Consider the following 23,335-nt stretch of genomic DNA (forward strand, 5'->3'; position numbering starts at 1 on the left):
CTAAGGGAAGCAATCCCGTCACAAAGGGTTTTACTCAAAATAGGTTTTAAGCAATTCAATACTTAGTCATGTTTTACCTTTTGGCTACATATACATGTAGTTTGTGTTCACCCCGGCCTTCTATTAAAAACTTCTGACATCAATGATCATATGTAACAATTAATTTGTATTGTTGATGTCAAATGATTTAAATTGTGATGCTATTTATGAATATTATAGTAAACTTGTTGTTTTGAGGAGGTTTACACAATAGTTCTGTATGTGCCTGTCCCAAGTCAAGAGCCTGTAATTCAGTGGTTGTCGTTTGTTTATGTGTTACATATTTGTTTTTCGTTCATTTTTTTACATAAATAAGGCCATTAGTTTTCTCGTTTGAATTGTTTTACATTGTCTTATCGGGGCCTTTTATAGCTGACTATGCGGTATGGGCTTTGCTCATTGTTGAAGGCCGTACGGTGACCTATAGTTGTTAATGTCTGTGTCATTTTGGTCTTTTGTGGATAGTTGTCTCATTGGCAATCATACCACATCTTCTTTTTTATATTATATCAGCAATTTCTTAGTGAACACAGGTCTACTATTTTATAAGAGTTATGTCTCTTTGAAATGTAATTTATATCAAACATTTCATTGCAAGCACACTCAAATCTATAATCTGGTAAAATGTTTATGAAGTTTATATCAAAGGCTGATAACAGCAAAATGTTGGAAAGGTGCCTAGACTATGTTGACAGGAGTTTCTGCTAAATTGGTAATGGAAATATATGGAAAATAAATCTGTTTGCCATCTTGTGCCTACATTTCTTGTATTATCAATGATTATATAAAATATACTGATCTAAAAGTTGTTAAAGGACGTTTTTTTAGGTTATTGACCCTTGGCAGATACATGTAAAATATGTGCAACACTGGGGATGTCAGAACCCTGGAATATTATTTTTATTATAATTAAAAAAAATGCTTAAGGATAATGATTTTCATCTTAATCAAGCACACAGCACAAATTTATCATTTTTTTTTAACATAAACAGTTAAGTGTTATTACATGCATGTAGATATTGTAAAAAGGGTGGATTAACCTCTAGTATATGTATAATCTTTGAAACTTGAGAATGGAAATGGGGATTGTATCAAAGAGACAACAACCCAACCAACAACAACCAAAGGCCACCAATGTGTCTTTATTGTCTATTCCACAATTTTGAGTTGGAGTCATTGGCATTAAAATTGTGTTTTTTTCTGACCCTGTACCCTCATGTAAGTTGTACATTTACATTTAGCTGTGTCTTACATATTTTTGAACTTATGCAATGAATAGGGAATGTGTACTAATGGCTGATCCAGAACTTTTATAAGGCGGGCCACTGACTGCCATAAATGTGGTACAGCTAAAGTCATGCTTCAGTGATTTCCTATGTAATCAACCAATTTTTTCTGACAAAAGAGGGGGCCGCCTCCCACCGCCTTTGTACACTGGATCTGCCTGTGTACATTTTAAAGACAGTATATATGAATGTTTTATGTGAATCAAAATGAATCCTACTTTGTTATGAAAATAAAATATGCCAGTTTGCATACAATCAAAATTGATTTATCAAGAAACACATCTTACATACATTTTCAATAAAGGATATTATAATTATTATTTCCTACAATTACCTTGTAATTGAAGTTTTGCAGTTTATAAAAGGGTATTGAAATGGATGGAAAAAGTATACAAAGAATTGAACAATAAATTACATTTTTTTACCTGAATGGTATAATCAAATACTGTAGAATAGTACATTTTGTGAAGTGTAGCAAACTTGCATTAATGATAGTTGTATTCATTTAAAATAGATTTGTTCAGAAAATCCGGTCATGGGAAATTTTTATATTAAGTTCATACAATTGTCCAACAATGAAAAAAGAATCCTATAAGATTAACATTTATTTACTGCCCACAGACATAGAAGAAGATGGACTCAGTTTATGTTAGAAAACATTGTACATTCTAGTAGGGACACCATATTTGTCTGGTTGTCATTGAGTAAAACATGAAAATTTGTAAATCAATGCTGCAAAACTATTTCTGTCAAGTTCAAGACTGCTTTGAAAGAATTTTTTTATAGGATCGTAAAAGTTAAATAAAAATTTGGTCGTATATTGGTATCAGCGTCATCCGAAGACAGTGGGTTTCCCGATAATAACTTTAGTACAAATGTATAAGTAAATACATGTAGATATCAATAAAAATTTTAACACAAGGTTTTAACCACTAAAGGAAGTTTGCGATTGATTTTGGGGGTTATGGTCCCAACTGTTTATGAATAAGGGGCCCAAATAAGCCATTTTGTTGTTTCCAGACAATAACTTGTGTTGAAGTGTATGAATCTCTTTGAAATTATACCACAAGTTTCCATACTACAAAGGGATGGTTAGGATTGACTTTGTGGGGTTATGGCTCAAACCGCATAGTGTATTGCATGAAAGCAAAAAATTGAATATATAATTTCAAATCATATAACCAATTTGAAGTTCTTTGACTACAGTTGTTCTGAGTCAGAAACCTATTATGTGTCAAAATTTTAATTACAATCCAAATTCAGACCTGTATCAACCGTGATTATTGTGTCCATTTTGGCCCCAACTTTTCAGGGTTTGACATCTGCACTCGTATCCAGCTGCACTCAGCAAAGCAACTTATTCATGACTTGCTGATGATCAGTCTAAGATCTTCACATTTGTATACTTTGCTCAATCAGAACTAAAGAACAAAGTCTTTCCCATGATGCAGCATATTTTCTAATTTAATGGCAACTTATAAAAGTGTTATTTTAGGCAAATTAATGATTTAATCATTAGTCTTTTTTTTCCAGACGAGAGTGAGAATTATGCAAGCTTATGTAAATGATTTGACAGAACAGAATGAAGTGTTAGTCCAGACAGTAGAGGAATTAGAAAGAGAAGCCAATGAAAGGGTCAACATCCTGGAGTCCAAACTAAAACAAGTTTCTGGGTCAACTAAGGTAATATTAGTAATATATACTTGATTTATGAAAGTAGTCATTTTAGATGTACATGTAGATGTTGGTAAATTTGGCAAGAGTAATGTGAAATTTCTTGAAAGATCTTTCTGTTTCTTAGCTTTTCATATTTTACTAGCCATCCTACAGATCTTAACCATTGTCAATTCGTTATAATTTTTGGGGTTACCATTTTTGTGGATTCCATGGGTAAGGTTGACCATGAATTTAAATGTTCAACAAACATGACAAAGTACATATATAGTTCCCATATGCTTGTTTGCAGAATTTGTCAAAACTATGAAGTTAAGTATTCAGGAAAAATACATATTTTCCACCTGTCCTTCATTCTTGAATATTGGTACCAAAGAAAATAAGGGAAAGTTAATATACCTGCCATGAATCCAGACATGTATGAAAATCTTGACACACCAACGTTTTCATCACATAGGATCATTACATAAACATTGACTTTAATTACCAGCAATGTGATTAAACAACCGATAGCACTGCACATATAGTGTAACCTGCCTTATCCAACACCTGAGTATGCCAACATCCTGCTTTAACAGACACATTTGTCTTGTCCCAAAATATGTCTATCCTTGCTGAAAAAACTTCAGTACTGTGGATTCATTAATATTCGTTGGACACTAATTTTCGTTGATTTCGTGGGTACAAGGGAATCTCAAATTGTAATGTTCAGTGAATTACAAATTCATGTCTAAAGGAATGTACTGGTATGCAGACTTTTCTAAAACCACAAAATTAGATATCCACGAATATGCAAGTTTTCATCAATCTACGATACGAAAGTTGATACCCACTAAAATAAATGAATCCACAGTATTCCGACCTACAGCTTAATCCAACATTTTTTCTGGTCCCCCAGTGTGTCGCATAACACAGACACTGTATGTATATTTGCAACAGTAGGGAAGAGGGAAACACTATTGTAATAAGTTATCAAAGGTACCAGGATTATAATTTAGTACGCCAGACGCGCGTTTCGTCTGCATAAGACTCATCTGTGACGCTCATATCAAAATATTTATAAAGCCAAACAGGTACAAAGTTGAAGAGCATTGAGGATCCAAAATTCCAAAAAAAGACTAAGGTAATCAATGCCTGGGATAAGAAAATCCTTAGTTTTTCGAAAAAATTCAAAATTTTGTAAATCAGTTCAACAGTATGTCGAAAGATATTGCAGTTATGTCCCTTTAATATTGGAGCCCTATGAGAATTTTTCATTAATACACTTTAAATATTGAGTTTATATTTATTTGAATTTCATCAAGATTATACAAAACAGTATTGTTGATTTAAATTTAATACCTTTTGTCTACTTGGAGTTTAGCAGGAGTGTATAAGGTGTAAATATCATGTATGTTTCCTCATTATAAATAGTTTTTGTGACATGTCATATTATTATGTACTCCTGTTTTGAAATTGATACATGAATAGTTTCCTTGTTATATTTTAATTGGATTCAATCTGTGCACTTTAAAATGTAAAATATTTAAATATTGTTCCTTCTACGAGCAAATACAGATTTAAGTAGAGAACCCTAATTATCCAAACTAGTGAATGCACAGCTGAAAATTTCACTCGATTTCACTCAAAATTAAAAAAAATTAATACCAGATATGGATTTTGGATTAGATGCTACTATTTTACTTTGAACAGGCAAATTTGATGTGCTGCATCTTGTTCATGGTGTCCATGTAATTTTTTAAACAGATGTCCAATAACAATTGTTAAAAAAACTTCAGGCTCCTACTAGACTTTATGAAGTAAACATTATTATCCAAGTTTTATTTGTTATTTAGCACACAATTGCTTTTTTTAAGAGGGATTCATTGTGGGGGGTATGGAAATGCATGGACTTGGATTTTTATAAAACTTGTACTATACAAAATGTAGGTTGTCTGTTGATATTAGCAATATCTCAGACGAGTTTTATAGTGGTGGTTGATCGTCTTCTTTTAAGAGTTATGACCCTTGAAAATATAAAATATGTGCAATGCAGGGGACATTGGAACTCTGTTCTTTTATTATTATTTATATTTTTTAGAGTACATGTAATTGTTAGCGGTGTAAGATCAATTTGGCAACTTTGTTTGAAACATTAAAAAATGTTATATACTGTACCGGTAATCTCTGGTGCATTGTAAAAATTTGGCCCAAATATGTTAAATCTTATGTAAGCAGATGTACATTGTACATCTGGTAATCAATGATTTATTTCTCGTTTTATAAATGAAAATTATTCGAAAAGAAATAAGGTTAAGATGGATCTTCAAATGAATTATCGAATATTTAAGAAATGAATTGAATATAGATAGATAAATAGATTACATTTGTGACCAAAGAGTGAAAAATAAACACTAATGAATTCTTTAAAATATTTTTTATTTGAAAATGCAATATTCATTCCGCTTAAAAAAATTAGCCAACCTGCTGGTTCCTTTTGGTATATATATAATACAATCAATTTAGGAATATAATGGTATCTTTTACACGGATCATTGATCATTCAAGATAAATTTAAAGCAATCGTCTTTTACAACTTTAAACCTATTTTCATTGAAAATTTAGATATTGATCTGTTTAAAGACAAAAAGATGTGAAAATGATAAGTTTACAGAAACACTAGAGTTATTAGCAAACAATAGGCAAAGTCCTAACGAGATTGAATATTTTAGTCACTCAGGTAAAACTCAGGTATATGTCTGATGGTAGGTAAAGGGCATGTGAGAGCATGTTGTAAACTACACGTTCAGACTTCCCGCCTCGCTTGATAGGCTATAGATAAATGTGTGGATAATTTCTAATATTTATCAACAAACTTTCTATGGCCTGTACTTAGCCTATTGTTATTTGTACAAAGGATGTAAAAAAAATCATCGGAAAGAAGTTGGAGGGGTTCATGTATTGGATTAGATCATAGACCGGGGATATATGTGTCAATATTTTAAAACACTGCCTGTAATTAGTAAAATAGTTTGGTAGCTAATGAAGTTAAGAATACTATAGGAAATGCATGAAGTTTAATGAAATATGAAATAAACTGGAAATAAATGAATATTGGATTATTAATTGATTGGCATGCAATAATTTGAAGTGGAATTTTGTGTGTTAAATTGTGTGAAGTTACATCTTTCAAAAAATGGAGAGGCGAGGGGAATATTTGTCTCGTAGTCCAATAAGTCCTCGTAGCCCGCTGTCGAGTAAAAAAGTCACATGGAAGGACCCAGTTGAGGGAGCAAACTCGGTAAGTTCATGGAAGGTTAAGTGCTCTAAAAGAAAAAGAAATACCCACTATTTTACTTTGTTTATAACAGCCATGCACTAATTGTCAAATACAAACATTTACACTTATACATGTATGTAAAATTGGCTATTTTTAATTGAAGGTTCATAAATATCCATGCAAAAATATTCCATTTAGAACTTTGACTTCTAAAAGAAAAGACAGCTTGAGTTAAAATAGGTATACTGGTAAAGAGAAAACAAACATGTATAATTCACTTAAGCAGTGTAAAAGGAGGTAGTCCTGCAGAATAAAACTAACTAAAACATAAAGTACTAAGAAGAAACAAGTTTGTGTTCTCAAACATATTTTTCTAAAGTTTTGGGTACGGTACATTCTTCAAAGTCAGCTCTTGATATGACCGTAAAGTGAAGAGCTAAAGTTTTCATCTAAAGCTTTTTCCTTTACCATATCTAATTTCATAAGTTGTAGACTAGCTTGCAGGGGATCTAGACTTGGTCTGCACTCATAGACCTCTTCCTACAAATGTTTAGAGCCACTGCATATCAATATTTTTACACCTTAAGATTTTTGTGTATTTAACTGTTTGTTCAGGAACATTTACCCTGTTGACATAACAGTGAAGTGTTGATTTTGTATTTTTAACTCAATTCAAATATTTATGCAGTGGTCAGTTCTGTGAGTGATTTTTAAAGTAAAAATAAATTTTAGTAAATTGATGTGATTTACAAGTAAGCCACAATAATCAATGATAATGTACATTCAGTTTAGTTCCCATAAATGCAGTGACATGAATTTCCTATGATAAATCTTCACTTTTCAATTTTGACAGCATTTCACCTATGTTAAATTGATTAGTTAATGCCACAACAGTTATTCTCTCTTTTGACCAGACCATCAGGGTGAAATTTAATGCTTGCAAAGATTTCTGAATTTAAGTTTTCATATTTCATTTTTAGACTTATAATATACATGACTCCTGCGTTGAAATAACTGAGGAGCCATAGCTCTTATTGTCCTTATGATATTTTTTGACAATTTGAGAATATGGTTTGCAAAAAAAATATATTTATATCAATTTCTGTTAGAAAAGTTTTGGGCAAACTTATGAAAAAGGCAGAATCTTATGAATCATTGGTGAAATTCTTTTTATCAACTACACATAGAAAAAATTCTTGCTAGTAAGATGTGCATGTACATGTAGAAGTTTCCCTCTTTGAAACCAAGCTACAACTAATGACCCAACCAACAACTACTTAACATTTATTTGCAATAAGTTAAGACAGCATAGACATGCATTTAAATATTTAATCCTCTTTTGATAACAATTTACGATTAAATTCTTTGTATTTTTAAATGGGCCAATTCAGTTGAATTAATCCAGAAAATATTTATATTTCCCTTTTAAGCAAAACTGTTATAAACTTTGAATTAAATACAAATGTATGTTTTATTTGTCATAATTTACATTGAGTCTTAGTGGTTTGAAAACAAAACAAAAGTAAAAGGGGGATATGTTGTGTTTTTGACATTGTTTACTACTAGATAAGTGGTTAAGTTGACTTTTTAGCTTGATGTTGTCTTTTGGAAATTACATGAGCATGACCTGGTGTGGGCTGCTCTATGCACACTATGAACAACTCTTGTAAGGGGTCCTTATGATGCCCCTGTCCCATACACTCATTTTTTTGCAGGGGCAGTCCAAATTCTATACCTTTGATACATTGTTAATTTTGTTGAATTTGGCATTCAAATATATTACTTCACATTCTGAGGATTGATTTATTTTTCGTGGATACCAGTTTTCGTTGATTGAAAGGAAACCTGTAGTTTCCTGGATATTATAACTGGTGTTTTTGTCAAAGTTTGCATACAAATCTGTAGATAATGTGCACTTTGTTGAATATTTAAATTCATGGTTTACCTTATACCCACAAAATCGGTGAAACCAAAATTTTCAATCAGTAGAAAGCTTCTTGTAAAAATCTTAATCAGTATACTGTATAGCAGGTTATTTTCGGCGGGGTTAAAATTTGGTGATTTTCATTGAATTAGGTATACAAAATATTTTGACGGTTATTATTTTGGTGGTTATTGTTTTGGCGGATTCAAAACTTTTATCAATACCTTTGCAAGTACACTTTTAAGTTGGCGGAATTTACTTTGGCAATTTTGTTCTATCCACGAAAATAAGCGAAAATAACCTACTATATGGTATTATTCAGGATCTATACCAGTGGTTACCACATCAGGAGAGGTGAGGGACTATGTATCCCTAGGACTCCTAACTTTGCTCTAGAGAAGCTTCAAAGTGGTTATTTTAGAAATTGCAAATATCTAGGGAAAAGAATAAGAATAAAAACAATTATAGTTTTTATCGTAGATAAATCTAAAAAAAGATGTTCAGTTAATCTGTAAAAAAACAGGAAATCTAAAAACAATACATTAAAAATTCATGAATAGTCTATTTACAAATGGTGCAGAAATCTTATTTTTAATAATTATTCCATGCCATAGTAGAGAAAATGATATTTTATTCATAATCTTTATTTTAAGTAATTGATTTCAGCATGCAAATTCATCATTTATAACCTAGGCTTGTCAGTTTCATTTCAAAGCATCACATGCCAGTGAATATTTCCTACTTGGTTCAATATTTATTTTAACTTTATTACTACATGTATTATGAAATCTTTATTCAAGTTTTATTAGATGGTCAGTTTGTCTTTTTCATAGATTATCAGTCTGACAAAGAAAACATGGATGGACTATGTAAGACAAATTCAAACCTTTATTCTTCTGCGGTATTAAAATGCAATAAAGAAATGTACCATTATATTTTGGACAATAAAAGTGAGGATAAAATCTTTAATATTATGACAAGACCATAAGCTTACATTAAATTTCCATAATATTACACTTGTTGGCTGAGTTATCTATGGATATTATTACGGTAATTTGTTGTTGGGGGGAAATTTAAATGAAAATTTTATATGGTTTTATTGGCCATAAACATTTTACTTGCATGCACTTGTCTGTTGATATAGAGGGCTTGTTGACCTGAAAATGTTCTTAGTTTTTATGTTGTTAGCCAGTTAGGTTGCTGTCTAATCAACAACTTCCCCATATTATCTTTATTCCTGTAAGTTGTGGCCTGTACTTCGAAGAGTTAAAGTCATAAACTAGACTGTATGGTCGGCTATGAAAGGTCCAGATATGAAAAATTTGTAACAATTCATTTGAGAAAATTAACAGATTATTTGATAACAGAACAATTTTTCGTAAAAATATATGACAAAATGCACTCTGATCCATGCTGCATCAATGCATTCATGTAAATTTGGAAAATTTTGGATTGATCCACAGTTCTGTACTTTGGATTCTATTATTTTTTTTCAGGGTTACTGTACCAATATCTTTACCTAATAGTTTTGACAAAAATATTTAAACCTAATAATTTTAGATAAAATGACTAAGGAAGGATTTAATACTTTAAAAAGTAAACATCACCTTCATGTTAGAACAGGCATAACATTGATTAAGGCTTATACTTAGTTTAAGTTACTCAACAATGCACATTATATAGTAGATTAAGTTGTATCTGGTTTGAATGAAAAAAATACTTATTGTGAAAACTAGAAACTTAATTGCAATTTAACGACAATATCTAATTATTAAAATCAGATTGGTTCGCTGACCCTTTAGATTGTTACAATTCAAGGTCATGAAGGTGTAATTAGAATATTTTAAAATGGCTTTCTTTCTCCCAGGTCTTTATACTTGAAAAAGAGTTGAGTACTGTATATATTTTCTGATATTTTTGGGTGCATTTATTTTTATACAACTGCAAAATTTGAAAAATTTTTCGTCGTATATTGCTATCACGTTGGCGTCGTCGTCTGCGTCGTCGTCGTCGTCGTCGTCCGAATACTTTTAGTTTTCGCACTCTAACTTTAGTAAAAGTGAATAGAAATCTATGAAATTTTAACACAAGGTTTATGACCACAAAAGGAAGGTTGGGATTGATTTTGGGAGTTTTAGTCCCAACATTTTAGGAATTAGGGGCCAAAAAGGGCCCAAATAAGCATTTTCTTGGTTTTCGCACTATAAATTTAGTTTAAGTAAATAGAAATATATGAAATTTTGACATAAGGTTTATGACCACAAAAGAAAGGTTGGGATTGATTTTGGGAGTTTTGGTTCAAACAGTTTAGGAATTAGGGGCCAAAAAAGGGCCCAAATAAGCATTATTCTTGGTTTTCGCACAATAACTTTAGTTTAAGTAAATAGAAATCAATGAAATTTAAACACAATGTTTATGACCACAAAAGGAAGGTTGGTATTGATTTTGGGAGTTTAGGTACCAACAGTTTAGGAATTAGGGGCCAAAAAGGGACCCAAATAAGCATTTTTTTTGGTTTTCGCACCATAACTTTAGTATAAGTAAATAGAAATCTATGAAATTTAAACACAAGGTTTATGACCATAAAAGGAAGGTTGGTATTGATTTTGGGAGTTTTGGTCCCAACAGTTTAGGAATAAAGGGCCCAAAGGGTCCAGATTTAAACTTTGTTTGATTTTATCAAAAATTGAATAATTGGGGTTCTTTGATATGCCGAATCTAACTGTGTATGTAGATTCTTAATTTTTGGTCCCGTTTTCAAATTGGTCTACATTAAGGTCCAAAGGGTCCAAAATTAAACTTAGTTTGATTTTAACAAAAATTGAATCCTTGGGGTTCTTTGATATGCTGAATCTAAAAATGTACTTAGATTTTTTATTATTGGCCCAGTTTTCAAGTTGGTCCAAATCGGGGTCCAAAATTAAACTTTGTTTGATTTCATCAAAAATTGAATAATTGGGGTTCTTTGATATGCCAAATCTAACTGTGTATGTAGATTCTTAATTTTTGGTCCCGTTTTAAAATTGGTTTACATTAACGTCCAAAGGGTCCAAAATTAAACTAAGTTTGATTTTAACAAAAATTGAATTATTGGGCCTCTGTGATATGCTGAATCTAAACATGTACTTAGATTTTTGATTATGGGCCCAGTTTTCAAGTTGGTCCAAATCAGGATCCAAAATTATTATATTAAGTATTGTGCAATAGCAAGAAATTTTCAATTGCACAGTATTCAGCAATAGCAAGAAATCTTCAATTGCACAGTATTGTGCAATAGCAAGAAATCTTCAATTGCACAGTATTGTGCAATAGCAAATTTATATTTTCAATTGCACAGTATTCCACAATAGCAAGAAATATCTAATTGCACAATATTGTGCAATAGCAAGAAATTCCAATTGGATTTCAATTGGAGTTATCTTTCTTTGTCCAGAATAGTAGTTGAATCAACTTAAATCATTGTTTTATACAATATACAATGTATATTCACTTTTACTACCAACTGATAGATTAAAACAATCTTTACCATTCAGTGATAACAAGCACTTTTTTTACATTTTAATATTTTATGATGTATTTAAATGAGTAGTTATTGTTGCAAACTTCATTAGAAATTTGAATTGAGATCAGTTTTGAAATAAGGGAAAGGGGGATGTGAAAAAAAAATTGGAGGGTCAATTTTTTTCATTTCAGATTTCATAAATAAAAAGAAAATTTCTTCAAACATTTTTTTGAGAGGATTAATATTCAACAGCATAGTGAATTGCTCAAAGGCAAACATTTTTTTTTAAGTTCATTAGACCACATTCATTCTGTGTCAAAAACCTATGCTGTGTCAACTATTTAATCACAATCCAAATTTAGAGCTGAATCCAGCTTGAATGTTGTGTCCATACTTGCCCCAACCGTTCAGGGTTCAACCTCTGCGGTCGTATAAAGCTGCGCCCTGCAGAGCATCTGGTTGCCATTGTTATACTAAGACTAAAATATTAGACTGATTATTTATTGTCATTCAAGTATATATGTAATATTTTTTGTTGTACTCCAATGAAGGTACATATTTTATTTGCTCTATACATTCCAACTCCTAAATTATACTTTCTAAAGAGTACCGTACACTAAAGTATTGTGATTGGTGATCAATGTCCTAGCTATAGACTCCCCTCATTTAGCCTTGAGAAAGTGAATTGACTAATTTTGTCACATTGTTTCATTTGGTGTCTGGGTAAAGAAATTACCCAAGAATGTGAATTCTATGATTCACTAGTAAGGTTATGAGCCTATTCAAATTTGCAAATATTATAAGTTTAACCTAAATGGATCTCTTTATTCAGAATATACATGTATTTGTGAACAAATTTCAACCTGTGAAACTGCACCTAAGTCATTTCTTCATACAATTAAATCCTTATTTCAAGATTTTAACCCTGGTAAAGAATTTTGATAAACTTGCATTGTTTCATTTGGTGTCTGAGTAAAGAAATTACCTAAGAATTTGAATTCTATGATACAGTAATAAGGTTATGAGCCTATTCAAATTTGCAAATATGGTTTAGCCTAAATGGATCTCTTTATTCAGAATATACATGTATTTGTGAACAAATTTCAACCTGTTAAACTGCACCTAAGTCATTTCTTCATACAATTAAATCCTTATTTCAAGATTTTAACCCTGTAAAGAATTTTGATAAACTTGGATTGCTATTGAAAGGCACAGTGATAAGAAATAAGAACTTATTATCTTCACATATTTAATGTATACTAATATGGTATTGATGTAAAGAAATATTTGACCAATAGATATATTCAATGAAATTGGTTAATGTAAACGTACACAGTGAAGTTCAAATTTTAAAAATCGCTTCCACTGAGTTTTAATATTGTGCTGTTTTTATGTGTTTTCCCCCTTAAACAATTGTGAATTGATGCCATGAAAATTGGTTATCCAATCAAAATTAACGTTGCAATCGATGTTACATTAAAATGATATTTACATGATATATTTTGGCTATGGTTTTGTCAACTTTTGAGAAGTGTAAAACAGTACAATGTGCTATCACCTCACATTTGGTATCATACAACAGACTATCAGTTCAAAAATACACTATCTACATGTATGATTCTTAATAGCCTACATTAAGCAATAAGATTTTACCATAATTCATTACCAAGTCTTGGATATACTTTCATGTTACTGAGAAAAGTACCGGGGTACATAAATAGAAATGAAGAAAGCAATGTCACTAAAAGCAGCAGTTCCTCTCATGAAAAACATTTTGAATTATTTTTAGCTGATTATGGATTATCTTCTTCTAAGAATTGATTTAGCAGTAAATAATGAGACTAATTTTACTGTGAGAAAGTCAGATACCTGCTCTGATGCCTCATTAGGCAGCTTCCTTGTCTGTGATGACAAAAGACATTTGTTACCAATAAAGAGCTACATTATTATGGAGTTCCACTTTTGTAATTATTGAAACTGGGGGATAGAAAATAATCAATATTGGGCTAATATTACAGAAAATGGGCTTGAAAAATAAGAAATAGAGAAATATAAGCTAAAAAAATCAAGAAATAGAGAAAATTGACAGAAAAAAGAAAACAGAATCTCTGTTCAGTAATCCAATGCATTCAAAAGTGTACATAGTGATTGGTTAATAACAACCTGAACAGCTGAAATTCAGTGGAAATTCATGACTTTATTTTCATAATTGGGTATGAACAATAAAATTACCCATAGTCCTTTATATTCTTAAACGGCCGATTGAAGGGGTTGACTTGTATGATTAATATAGTTCCTAGATGATTTGTCTGAAAAACTAATCTGTATTTTGCTAAAGGGTCTATTTTCAAAAATTTATGATATTTGATAATATTTTAGTGCTATTGACTTTTAACAGCATTCATACATAATTGATAATTTGGATATGAGATTTTTGAAATCTGAGATGTATTGCCTGCAATGATGAAGAATATTTTAAATCTAGGGTTAGAGGTTTTAAACATGTTTCTATCATTTCTGAAATAAGACATAGTTTTATAATTGTTTCTCTAAATTTGCCATAAAAATTCTGAAATAGTATTCTTATTTTCATTTGGTCTTGTTTAACTGCATTGTCAGTCTGTTTACTTCCTCGCTACATTGCTCAACTCAGGCCCGTAGCCAGGAATTTCCAAGGGGGGTTTGTTGGACTCATGAACTCGACTTTAACAGTCACAATTTGAACAAAACGTTGACTTTAACAGTGCTTATTTGATTTCAAGGGGGGGTTTGTCCGAACCCCCGAACCCCCTTGGCTACGGGTATGCAACTATTTGCAAAGTGGACAGTAAAATTGACGGAAGCTGAAGTATAAAGTAGATGTAATTTTAATTGGCACAATCTAAACTTGATACTTTTATTTTCAGGAATATGTGAACAAAGCAAGGGATTTAGAACGAGAGTTGAGAGCTCTAACTATCGAGAAAACAAGAGCAGAAGCAATGATAGAGGTAGGCTATGGTAGAGGTTGGAAGCAATTTAACTCCATATTGACATTAATGTAGGTTAAGGAATTCTTTAAATGTAAGTGTTTTCACTACAGAATAAATTGAACTAAACCAAAAATACTAAAACATTTCACAAAATTCAAAATTCAAAATTCAAAAAAAAAAAAAAATCTGAAACTCTTGAAATCAGTTGCTGGTATTTTAAAACATTCATTTGCAAATTTGGAATCTAGATTCTAGACAGAAACTATTGGTCAATCATAGCTAAAAGATATGCACTTGGTGAAAAAGACATATAAACTTTGGCCTTCAATTATTTAAATAATACAGTAATTTGGATAATTTACTGAAGTCCGTTAATACTCAGTCTTATTTAGAAAAAAAACCCAGCATCAATGTTCTTGAATGTCAATTGAGTAGTTGTATTTATTGAGTGTCAGATTTATTCTGTTACCACAGGAACGAAGGACTCTTAGGATAGAGACTCAGTGGTCTCCCTATAAGGTGAAATATTTTCTTCAGCGCATGATCAATTTTACAGATTGACTGAAACATTGGCATGCAACTGTAAATTGGCCTGTCTACTATAATAGTGCATATTTCAGTGAATTGTGATAAAAATGTTTGTGCATGTACACTGCTTACTAAAGTAAATTGTAATGAAAACTAGCATGGCCACAATTGAAATGCCTACATTAATCATGCTGAACAGCACTGCAACTTAGTTCAGTATAGTTAAGCACCAGGGGCGGATCAAGAAATTTTCATAAGTGGGGGCCGACTGACTGCCTAAGAGGGGGCCCACTTCAGCCATGCTTCAGTGATTCCCTATATAATCAACTAATTTTTTCCCAGAAAAGGGGGGCCCCGGACCCCCTGAAAACCCCTCTAAATCTGCCTCTGAGCACATGTCATAAAGCAGTTTACAGAAAATACGTGTACATATATGCTGTGATTTAGCATTGTAGAAAAAATAGAAATAAAAAACTTTAGAGGGGGGCTGAAAATGTAATGGTTTTTCATTAGTCTTTGGTAAACTTACACTTTGTTTAAGTTTTGTTGGCTTTGGTTTTGCCTACTAACTTTTTATATATATCACAATTTTACTGCATAATAGATTAAACAAGATTAAATCTCCTGACTTTTTATCTTTGATCCCAATTTTACGGTATACTAGTAATAGAATTAAACAGGATTAAACTTGAGTATAATTAATATTCAGATATGGACAATATTATCATTAAAATACGATGAAAATTGATTTTGTTTGATTTAGAAACAACCACAAACACATTAAATGCTGATGTTTATATAAGTCAAAAGTTAGCTGTCTGTTAATAGAATGATAACAGGACTTTAAAGGATCGTGGTGCATTCAGAATAGAAATCTCTTATGTCACGGGAAAGCTATTCCATTCATTTAAATTACAAATTGTATAAGTAAAAATAGTTTGACAATGAAAAGGCTGATAAAATCATTTTCTATTGTATGTAGAAAAGTTTAAGCTTTGCAATGCATTGTGGGAATCGTTAAGAATATATCGGTAAACTAAATATATGTAGAATACTTGAACACAGAAATTTTAATATGTCTGGACAGATTTTAGATTTTGAAATAAATATTTCATTAAAAAGGTATTAAAACAAAATGTGCTCCTCTGGAAATATATTTGAAACAGATATTCAATATTCTTGCATTGAACTTGAATATTGACATTGCTACACTAAGAACTTTTAATACTAAAAAAGCATAAGTGAAAAACGTGGACTGTATGTAATAAAGTGTGTGAGCAGACCCAGATTTTAATTTTTGGACAGTTGAGTTATTTGTTTGTTGCTCCATACTCAACATTTCATTTTGTCTTTGCATGTACTTGTTCATGCATTGTATACATATATATATTTATCTGATATTAACACTGATGAAAATATGAGAGATCTACACAAAAGTAATGTTTTTTATGAGAGATCTGCTCAAAACTAATTATATATATAATGTAAGAGTTGAGGTTATAGAAAATTTTGCCATTTGCTCAAACAAACGGTTATTTAAGTAGGGTCTTTTATCCTGCCTACAATACCAGTGTGTTAGTTCTCAAAATTATTTTTTTTCTAGTATGTAGTTTAATTAGGATTTTCATTAAAAATGTACTTACTCTCTTCAAAATGTGATAGCTATGTGCTAGCAGGCAAGTGTTTCTTCAACCTATTCATAATATAAAAAAGAAGATGTGGTATGGTTTCCAATGAGACACCTCTCCACAAGAGACCAAATGACACAGAAATTAACAGTTACAGGTCACCCTGCAGCCTTCAACAATGAGCAAAGCCCATACATGATAGTCAGCTATGAAAAATGTTCTGACACAACCTCATACATCATCATAAATTCTATTACGTTTGGAATTTGTTTGTACCATCTGCCATGAAAATGGTAAATTATAAATGTTTGTTATATAATAACCATGATAGTTTGGAATTTGTTGGTACCATCTGCAGTGAGAATGGTTAATTATAAATGTTTGTTATATAATAACAACGGTAGTTGAACGATAACTATTTATCTTTAACAGGAAATGCAGGATCGATTAGGGAGACAGGATGAAAACCTAAGTCGATTACGAGATGAGAATTCTAATCTGAACCATGACATTAACCAGTTAATATCTGTCATCAGTACTGCTAGAACCACAGGACGATGGGAGGTAGGCTTATTATTATGGTGCACTCTTAGGCTGGCTTCAGCTAGGCCCAGAACAAAAGAGTACTAGTTCAGTGAAAATGGATGTCACACTAAACTCTGAAAGATATAAATGAACTAAAATTTTAAGAAAATATACAAGAGTAGTAGTAGTAAAGGCCAGAGGCTCCCGATTGAGGACACCCAGGACAAGTGCAAAAAAGGGTACCGGGTTAAACATGTTTTATGATATCTTAACTCTCCCCTATACCTCTAGCCAATGTAGAATAAACAAACAAACAGCTATAAACACAGTAAAACTCAGTTTAAAAGATTTTTATGGCCCGCAACAAAGTTGTCTTTGAGTTTTGTTCTGCTCTGCTAATTTTTGCCGAAATTACGGTCTTTGGACTTCAATAAATTGTTGAAAATCACAGTTATGCAAAAAAAATTCTAAACGCCTTCAGATATACGGCTGATTTTTGGTAAGTGAGTTATCCATGATAAGTTACACATCAAGTTTATGTTTAGTTCCGTTTCTCTAATTTTTGCAAAAATTATAGGCTTTAGACCTTGATAAATTATTGAAAATCACAGTTATCATGGTTATATGAGTTTTTTTTAAAAGCCTTACGATTTTGAGCAGATTTTCTATATGTGAGACTACCATCATGTTTGTGTCCATATGTGTTGTTGAAATTGCAGATTTTCCATTTTGAGACGGGGTCATTCGTGTCATTTCGACACATCTATATATATTTTTTTTAATTTAGATTTAGATTTTTGTGGCAGGAAGGTATCGGAAGCAAGAATTTAAAATCTTTCCAAGGATCTGAATTATTTAACTAGTTACCAATAAAACTTGTTAATCCTGCAGAACTTAAAACAGATTTCATGTAGCACCATCTATAAGGCAGCATTTTAATAGATAGATCATGAAAATAAAATCTTGCATTCATAGAAGATTTTTTTTACCAAGCGTATTTAACTATATTGCTTTTATTTATTTCAGACAATAAATTGCAATTTTCGGGAGCTGTCTATGGACCAAGTTTTTGGTTCCCTCCATGAACAGTTAACTGGAATGTAAGTTTTATTTAGAAATAAAAAAAAAATAAATAAAAGAAAGAAAATCATATAATCACAAAAGTGGTGGAAGTGTGAATTTCTTAAAATTTGATAGATATTTTTTTTTATCAAAATTTGCTTTTAGATGAAAAGGACTACTGTAAATTCAGAAATTATTGACAGGTTTTTATTATTGCAAAAAATGTGACAGAGTTGTAAACACAATAATTTAAACTCGCATTTTGAAATATTTTATATGAATTAAACAGGATTTTTCTCAAAATCGTAAATTTTTTTATTGCATTTAAGTGTAAAATGACAAAATAGCAATAATAAATGCACACAGTTATTTCTGAATTTACAGTAATACATACTGATAAAATGCACAGTGTGATTAAAGATATATTCAACTGGCCCCTAACCTTACTCATATGTTCTCCAGACTTTTCTATAGAAGATAAACAAGAAAATTGTCAAAATAATGACAAACACACATTCTATTCAAATTTTTAAAGAAAAGTTGTCCTTCAGATTATTTCTATGCATAATGAACTCAAATTTCATATTGTTTATATTTTAGAAGGAATTCTGAAGGTGCCTTTGAAGAAAGAATTCGAGAACTGAATGAAAAATTACGGCGGAAAGATGAGCAGATAGATTCCTTACAAAGATCTCAACCACAAAATACTTCAGTCAGGGCTTCCCAAGATGAGGTATGAAAAATTATAAATATCATAGTCACTTTAAATATTACAAACACATACTGTGGAGTCATTTATTTTCGTGGGTTCCCATTGACGGATCCAGGGGGTGGGGGTTGGAACCCCCCCTTTTTTTGGCTGATCAATGCATTTGAATGGGGACATATAGTTGGAACCCCCCCCCTTTGTCCTGGGTTTGGAACCCCCCCTTTTCAAAATGGCTGGATCCGCCCCTGGTTCCAATTTTCGTGGATTGAGGACAACTTACATATTCCTGGATATTTAAATTCATGGTTTTGGCACAGTCGGCATACAATTCTATAGAAAATTTGTATTTCGTTGAACTTTTAAATTCCTGGTTCCATTTTTTCCACAAAATCAACTAAAATTGGCATCCAACGAAATATAATGAACCCACAGTATATTGTTTTGCAAATTTGTTGGACCATGAATCAACAATATAAGAGCATTATACATGCTATAACTTTTTTTGTGAACACTATTTCTTCTACAGTTTACTTAGTTCAGACATATTTATTGGTCATCTTTACAAATATATCATTATAAAAAAATCTGATTCCTTGATATAGCAATTCCAAAGAAAGAGGAAAACATTTATAATTTGAATATAATGAATATACAACAAAAAAAAAAGAGAAAGAGAAAAACACAAAGATATCGGGTTATTTTCACGGAGTGTAAATTTTCGCTTATTTTTGCAGAAAGAACAAAATCGACAAAATAAATTCCTTAAAAGTGTAAATGCAAAGGTATTGATAAAAGTTTTCAATCTGCCAAAATAATAATCGTGCAAATGTTTTGTATATTTCAATAACCTTATTGAACAAAAATCGCGAAATTTTACAACCACGAAAATAACCTGCTATACAGTACTACACAAATATCTAGATAAAATGCAACTTAGTCAAAATAACTGTATATCTCTTGCAAAAATATTTGTTCTTTTCAAAACTATCCTTGTTCTGGTCTAAAGTTAGAACTGCTTGTGATCATGAGGCAAATAAGTATGTTGGTACTTTAGAAGCAGAAGAATAAAAAGATTAGGTAGCGGTGGATAGTTTATGATTCTTAGCTTTTTAAAAGATCCTCATCAGCAAGTTGATGAAGAGTTGGGTAAAAAAATAGTATATATGCCAATACACATAATTAACAGCGCCTAGGGGTGTTTCATAGCCTGACCTGTTTCGGTCCAAAAGGACCTTCATCAGAGGCAGAATGGTGGATTACTGTTTGCACCCTATTTATAAAGATGTGGCAACCGGCAGTTCAAAGTTAACCTTATTGACTAAGATTTGGGATTTATAGATTGATATCTGTGTAAAATTGTTTTACAGAAGACAGGAGAAAAAGATCCATTTAGACAAATAGCTGAACGTGACTTTACCATTATGCAGATGAAGAACGATTTACGTAGAGCGGAACAAAAATCAGAAGATCTAACTGCTGATGTAAGATTTTATCATTATTGACCACAAAGTTGATGATTTGAATTGGCATTTGAAAAGGAAAAGATATCTTATATTATTGTTAAGAAAGAATATATTTTATAGAGACCTGTTTAATTATATTTAAGTCTAGGAACATATTTTTGGTGTGGATGGGGTAGGGGGGGGGGGGGGGGGGGTTAAATAAGCTGGAAGTTGATATGGTGTCAAATTTCATCCTAAATTATCAAAAAGTATCTTTTCCTTTAACCTCATGCTGAATGTTAATTGTAATGCATTATAGCTGTTGTTAAAACAATATATATACTAATTTTTTTTAAGTCTACACTCAATATTTTACTTTAGTACAAGTTTACATTCAATTAGTATGTAATAAGTACCATTTCATGTTCATCCTCATGTTTTTTTAATTTTAAAAGATTTGCTATATAAGTACAAAGAGGAATGGAGATCTTTAGTTATTATCATAAATATAAGAACAAATGGTGTTGGATAAAGTTTATAATCAGGGAAAATGGTGACCTCACAACTGCTTTATTTGTTTGCTTTTTAAAAGCCAGTTTACTGCATACTGCTCATAGTTGCTTCAATAATTTTGCTCATATGTCCATAGTCTTTCTGACTATGAAACTAGTTTAAAAGAAATTTTGGCAGAAAGTGCTGTTTTTGTACACATTTACAAACCTTAAATCCACTGAGAGGGTTATTCTGACTGGTCTTTGTAACTAAGAACTAAGTGAAAGACTGAAAACTAAGGACACATTGCAAATACAGAGACTTGACTTAATCCACTTCGTCCCAAGGTTTTTCTTATTAGACTATTCTTCATTTCTGATACAATGCAGTTTATGAGGATGAAAATATGATTTATGAAAAGCAGTTAAGACAAATGATGAAAATTTACATGTGAAATTCAAAGACATTCTATATAAAAGACATTCTATGAAAATTAACTATTGATTTCTTCCTTAAAGTTCAAAAGCAATATTTTTTTGCAGTTTAAATGTAAATAGCATTTCCCGACATTCACTGATTAAACTTTATCATGCGAGACTTAAGTATTTATAAGAATTCACTTTTCAGAATCTAAAGAACTATGGGTAATCTCATTGTTCGTACACCAAAATGAAATGAACGTTACATCATTGGTTGAATTTCCATTGTTTAGAACGTTTTAAACCAATCACAACATTTTGGTGTACATTTTTCAAAATATTACCCAGAGTGCATTAGATTCTGAAACTACAAATTGATAAGACATACCCCGGTATGTGTTTGTATGCAGTAAAGAATGGCTCATCATGTGGTGTTTGTTCATCCTTTACTCTCATGCTTCATCTCTCTCTGGCTATCAGGTCTCAAATCGGGAACGCAAGATTTCATCCCTCCAAGCACAACTTAGTGACCTCCATAATCAGGTCTCTAGAAGAGAGGCAGAAATAGGAGCAGGACAGCAGACCATTAAATCACTACAGGATAAACATCGTTTCTCTGCAGGGGAGGTAATAAACAATTGGCAAATATAAATCTGTTAGATCAATGGCAGCTAGAACTTATCTGACTTTTAGCTTGATACAGCTTGATACAGTGGCGTACATGTTATATATTTGATTTGGAAGCTGAAAAAAAGAAATATATTTGTATTAGTTTACAAGTTTTAATATATTTGTGTCAATTTACAAAAGCATTGCCATTTAGATATACAGCAGGACACCAATTTTGATTATTTGAATTTAATTTTCTTTTAAATATAGTTTTTGTGGTGTTTTAATTGGTTTCGTGTAGTATGTGTAGTAAGATTATTATTTGCTTTTAGTTTGCATGTAAATGTTCAATTTTATCAATCAGAACCATAGGAAGATATAAAGTAGACTTTAATGCTTTTAGATAAGTGTGGATTTTGTGTTTAAAGTTTCAATCTCTAGTCTTATAACTGTTATAATTTAAGTAGAATATAGAAGGTAGTGGTACAGGAATACAAGAAGTATATCTGAATATTGGTGGAGGGCTTTATTTTAAAAAAAACAAACAAAAAAAACCAGTGAATAGTTTAAAAAAAGATTGACATAGTAAAGATGAACATTTTCTAAGTACATATAGAAAGTTTAAAAAGGGGAAAACTAAATTCTACAGTATCTTGTTGTATGATTTTAGCTGGCAAAATCTGAGGAAACAATGAGACAACTGAAGCTTGATGTACAACAATACAAAGATAGATACAGTCAAACTAGCCAAGAGGTAATTTAATTCAGTTATTATTGTACATTGTACAATGTTGTAGGTGATTGATGGACTGGAAGGACCACAACCACCCATAGCTTAAATATGTTCTATTTAATTGTGATTTTAAGAGAAACTACAATAATCTATCCTTAATTGATTTGAGTACCTTCCATCTACCCCATCCAATGATTTATTAGAATAGTCCCTACTGGTATGCTTCTTGCCGTGATTTGTTTTTGAATATCTAAAACCTCAATGGATAAAAATTATTAACAACATTAATTTTTTAATATTTCTAATACCATTATTCTCTGTTCTCAATCTAATCAATTGATTGATAACTAGCTGTCATTGTGGATAAAGAACTGTTCATAGACAGTTAAATGCCACATCTAACAAGCACATAAACCCACAACAATACCCTATTAGCAGTAGTCTGTGAAAATGAAGAATTGGTTAGTTAAATATATAAAGTCAGGCAAATATTAATTTAATATTTAATATTGAATTTGTTGAACCATATCAT

The 23,335-nt window shown here is 31.2% G+C and overlaps 1 protein-coding gene across 18 annotated transcripts in view; it reads left to right on the forward strand.

Moving 5' to 3' along the window:
* The window catches only part of LOC143079394 (uncharacterized), an 81,338-nt gene that overhangs the window by 1,612 nt on the left and 56,391 nt on the right, over positions 1-23,335 (forward strand). For 12 of the 18 annotated variants that reach the window (XM_076254695.1, XM_076254700.1, XM_076254699.1 and 9 more), the window contains exons 2-10: positions 2,859-3,008; positions 14,591-14,674; positions 15,131-15,175; positions 17,245-17,376; positions 18,364-18,437; positions 19,000-19,132; positions 20,476-20,589; positions 21,942-22,088; positions 22,741-22,824. In XM_076254695.1, the coding sequence (XP_076110810.1) occupies positions 2,859-3,008; positions 14,591-14,674; positions 15,131-15,175; positions 17,245-17,376; positions 18,364-18,437; positions 19,000-19,132; positions 20,476-20,589; positions 21,942-22,088; positions 22,741-22,824 (963 nt within the window). Of the gene's footprint in view, positions 1-2,858; positions 3,009-6,036; positions 6,280-14,590; positions 14,675-15,130; positions 15,176-17,244; positions 17,377-18,363; positions 18,438-18,999; positions 19,133-20,475; positions 20,590-21,941; positions 22,089-22,740; positions 22,825-23,335 lie in introns of those variants that run through there. The other 6 variants (XM_076254706.1, XM_076254692.1, XM_076254707.1 and 3 more) reach the window with 4 other exon arrangements.

This window comes from Mytilus galloprovincialis, chromosome 6 (assembly GCF_965363235.1).
Source record: "Mytilus galloprovincialis chromosome 6, xbMytGall1.hap1.1, whole genome shotgun sequence".
NCBI classification, from domain to species: Eukaryota; Metazoa; Mollusca; class Bivalvia; order Mytilida; family Mytilidae; genus Mytilus; species Mytilus galloprovincialis.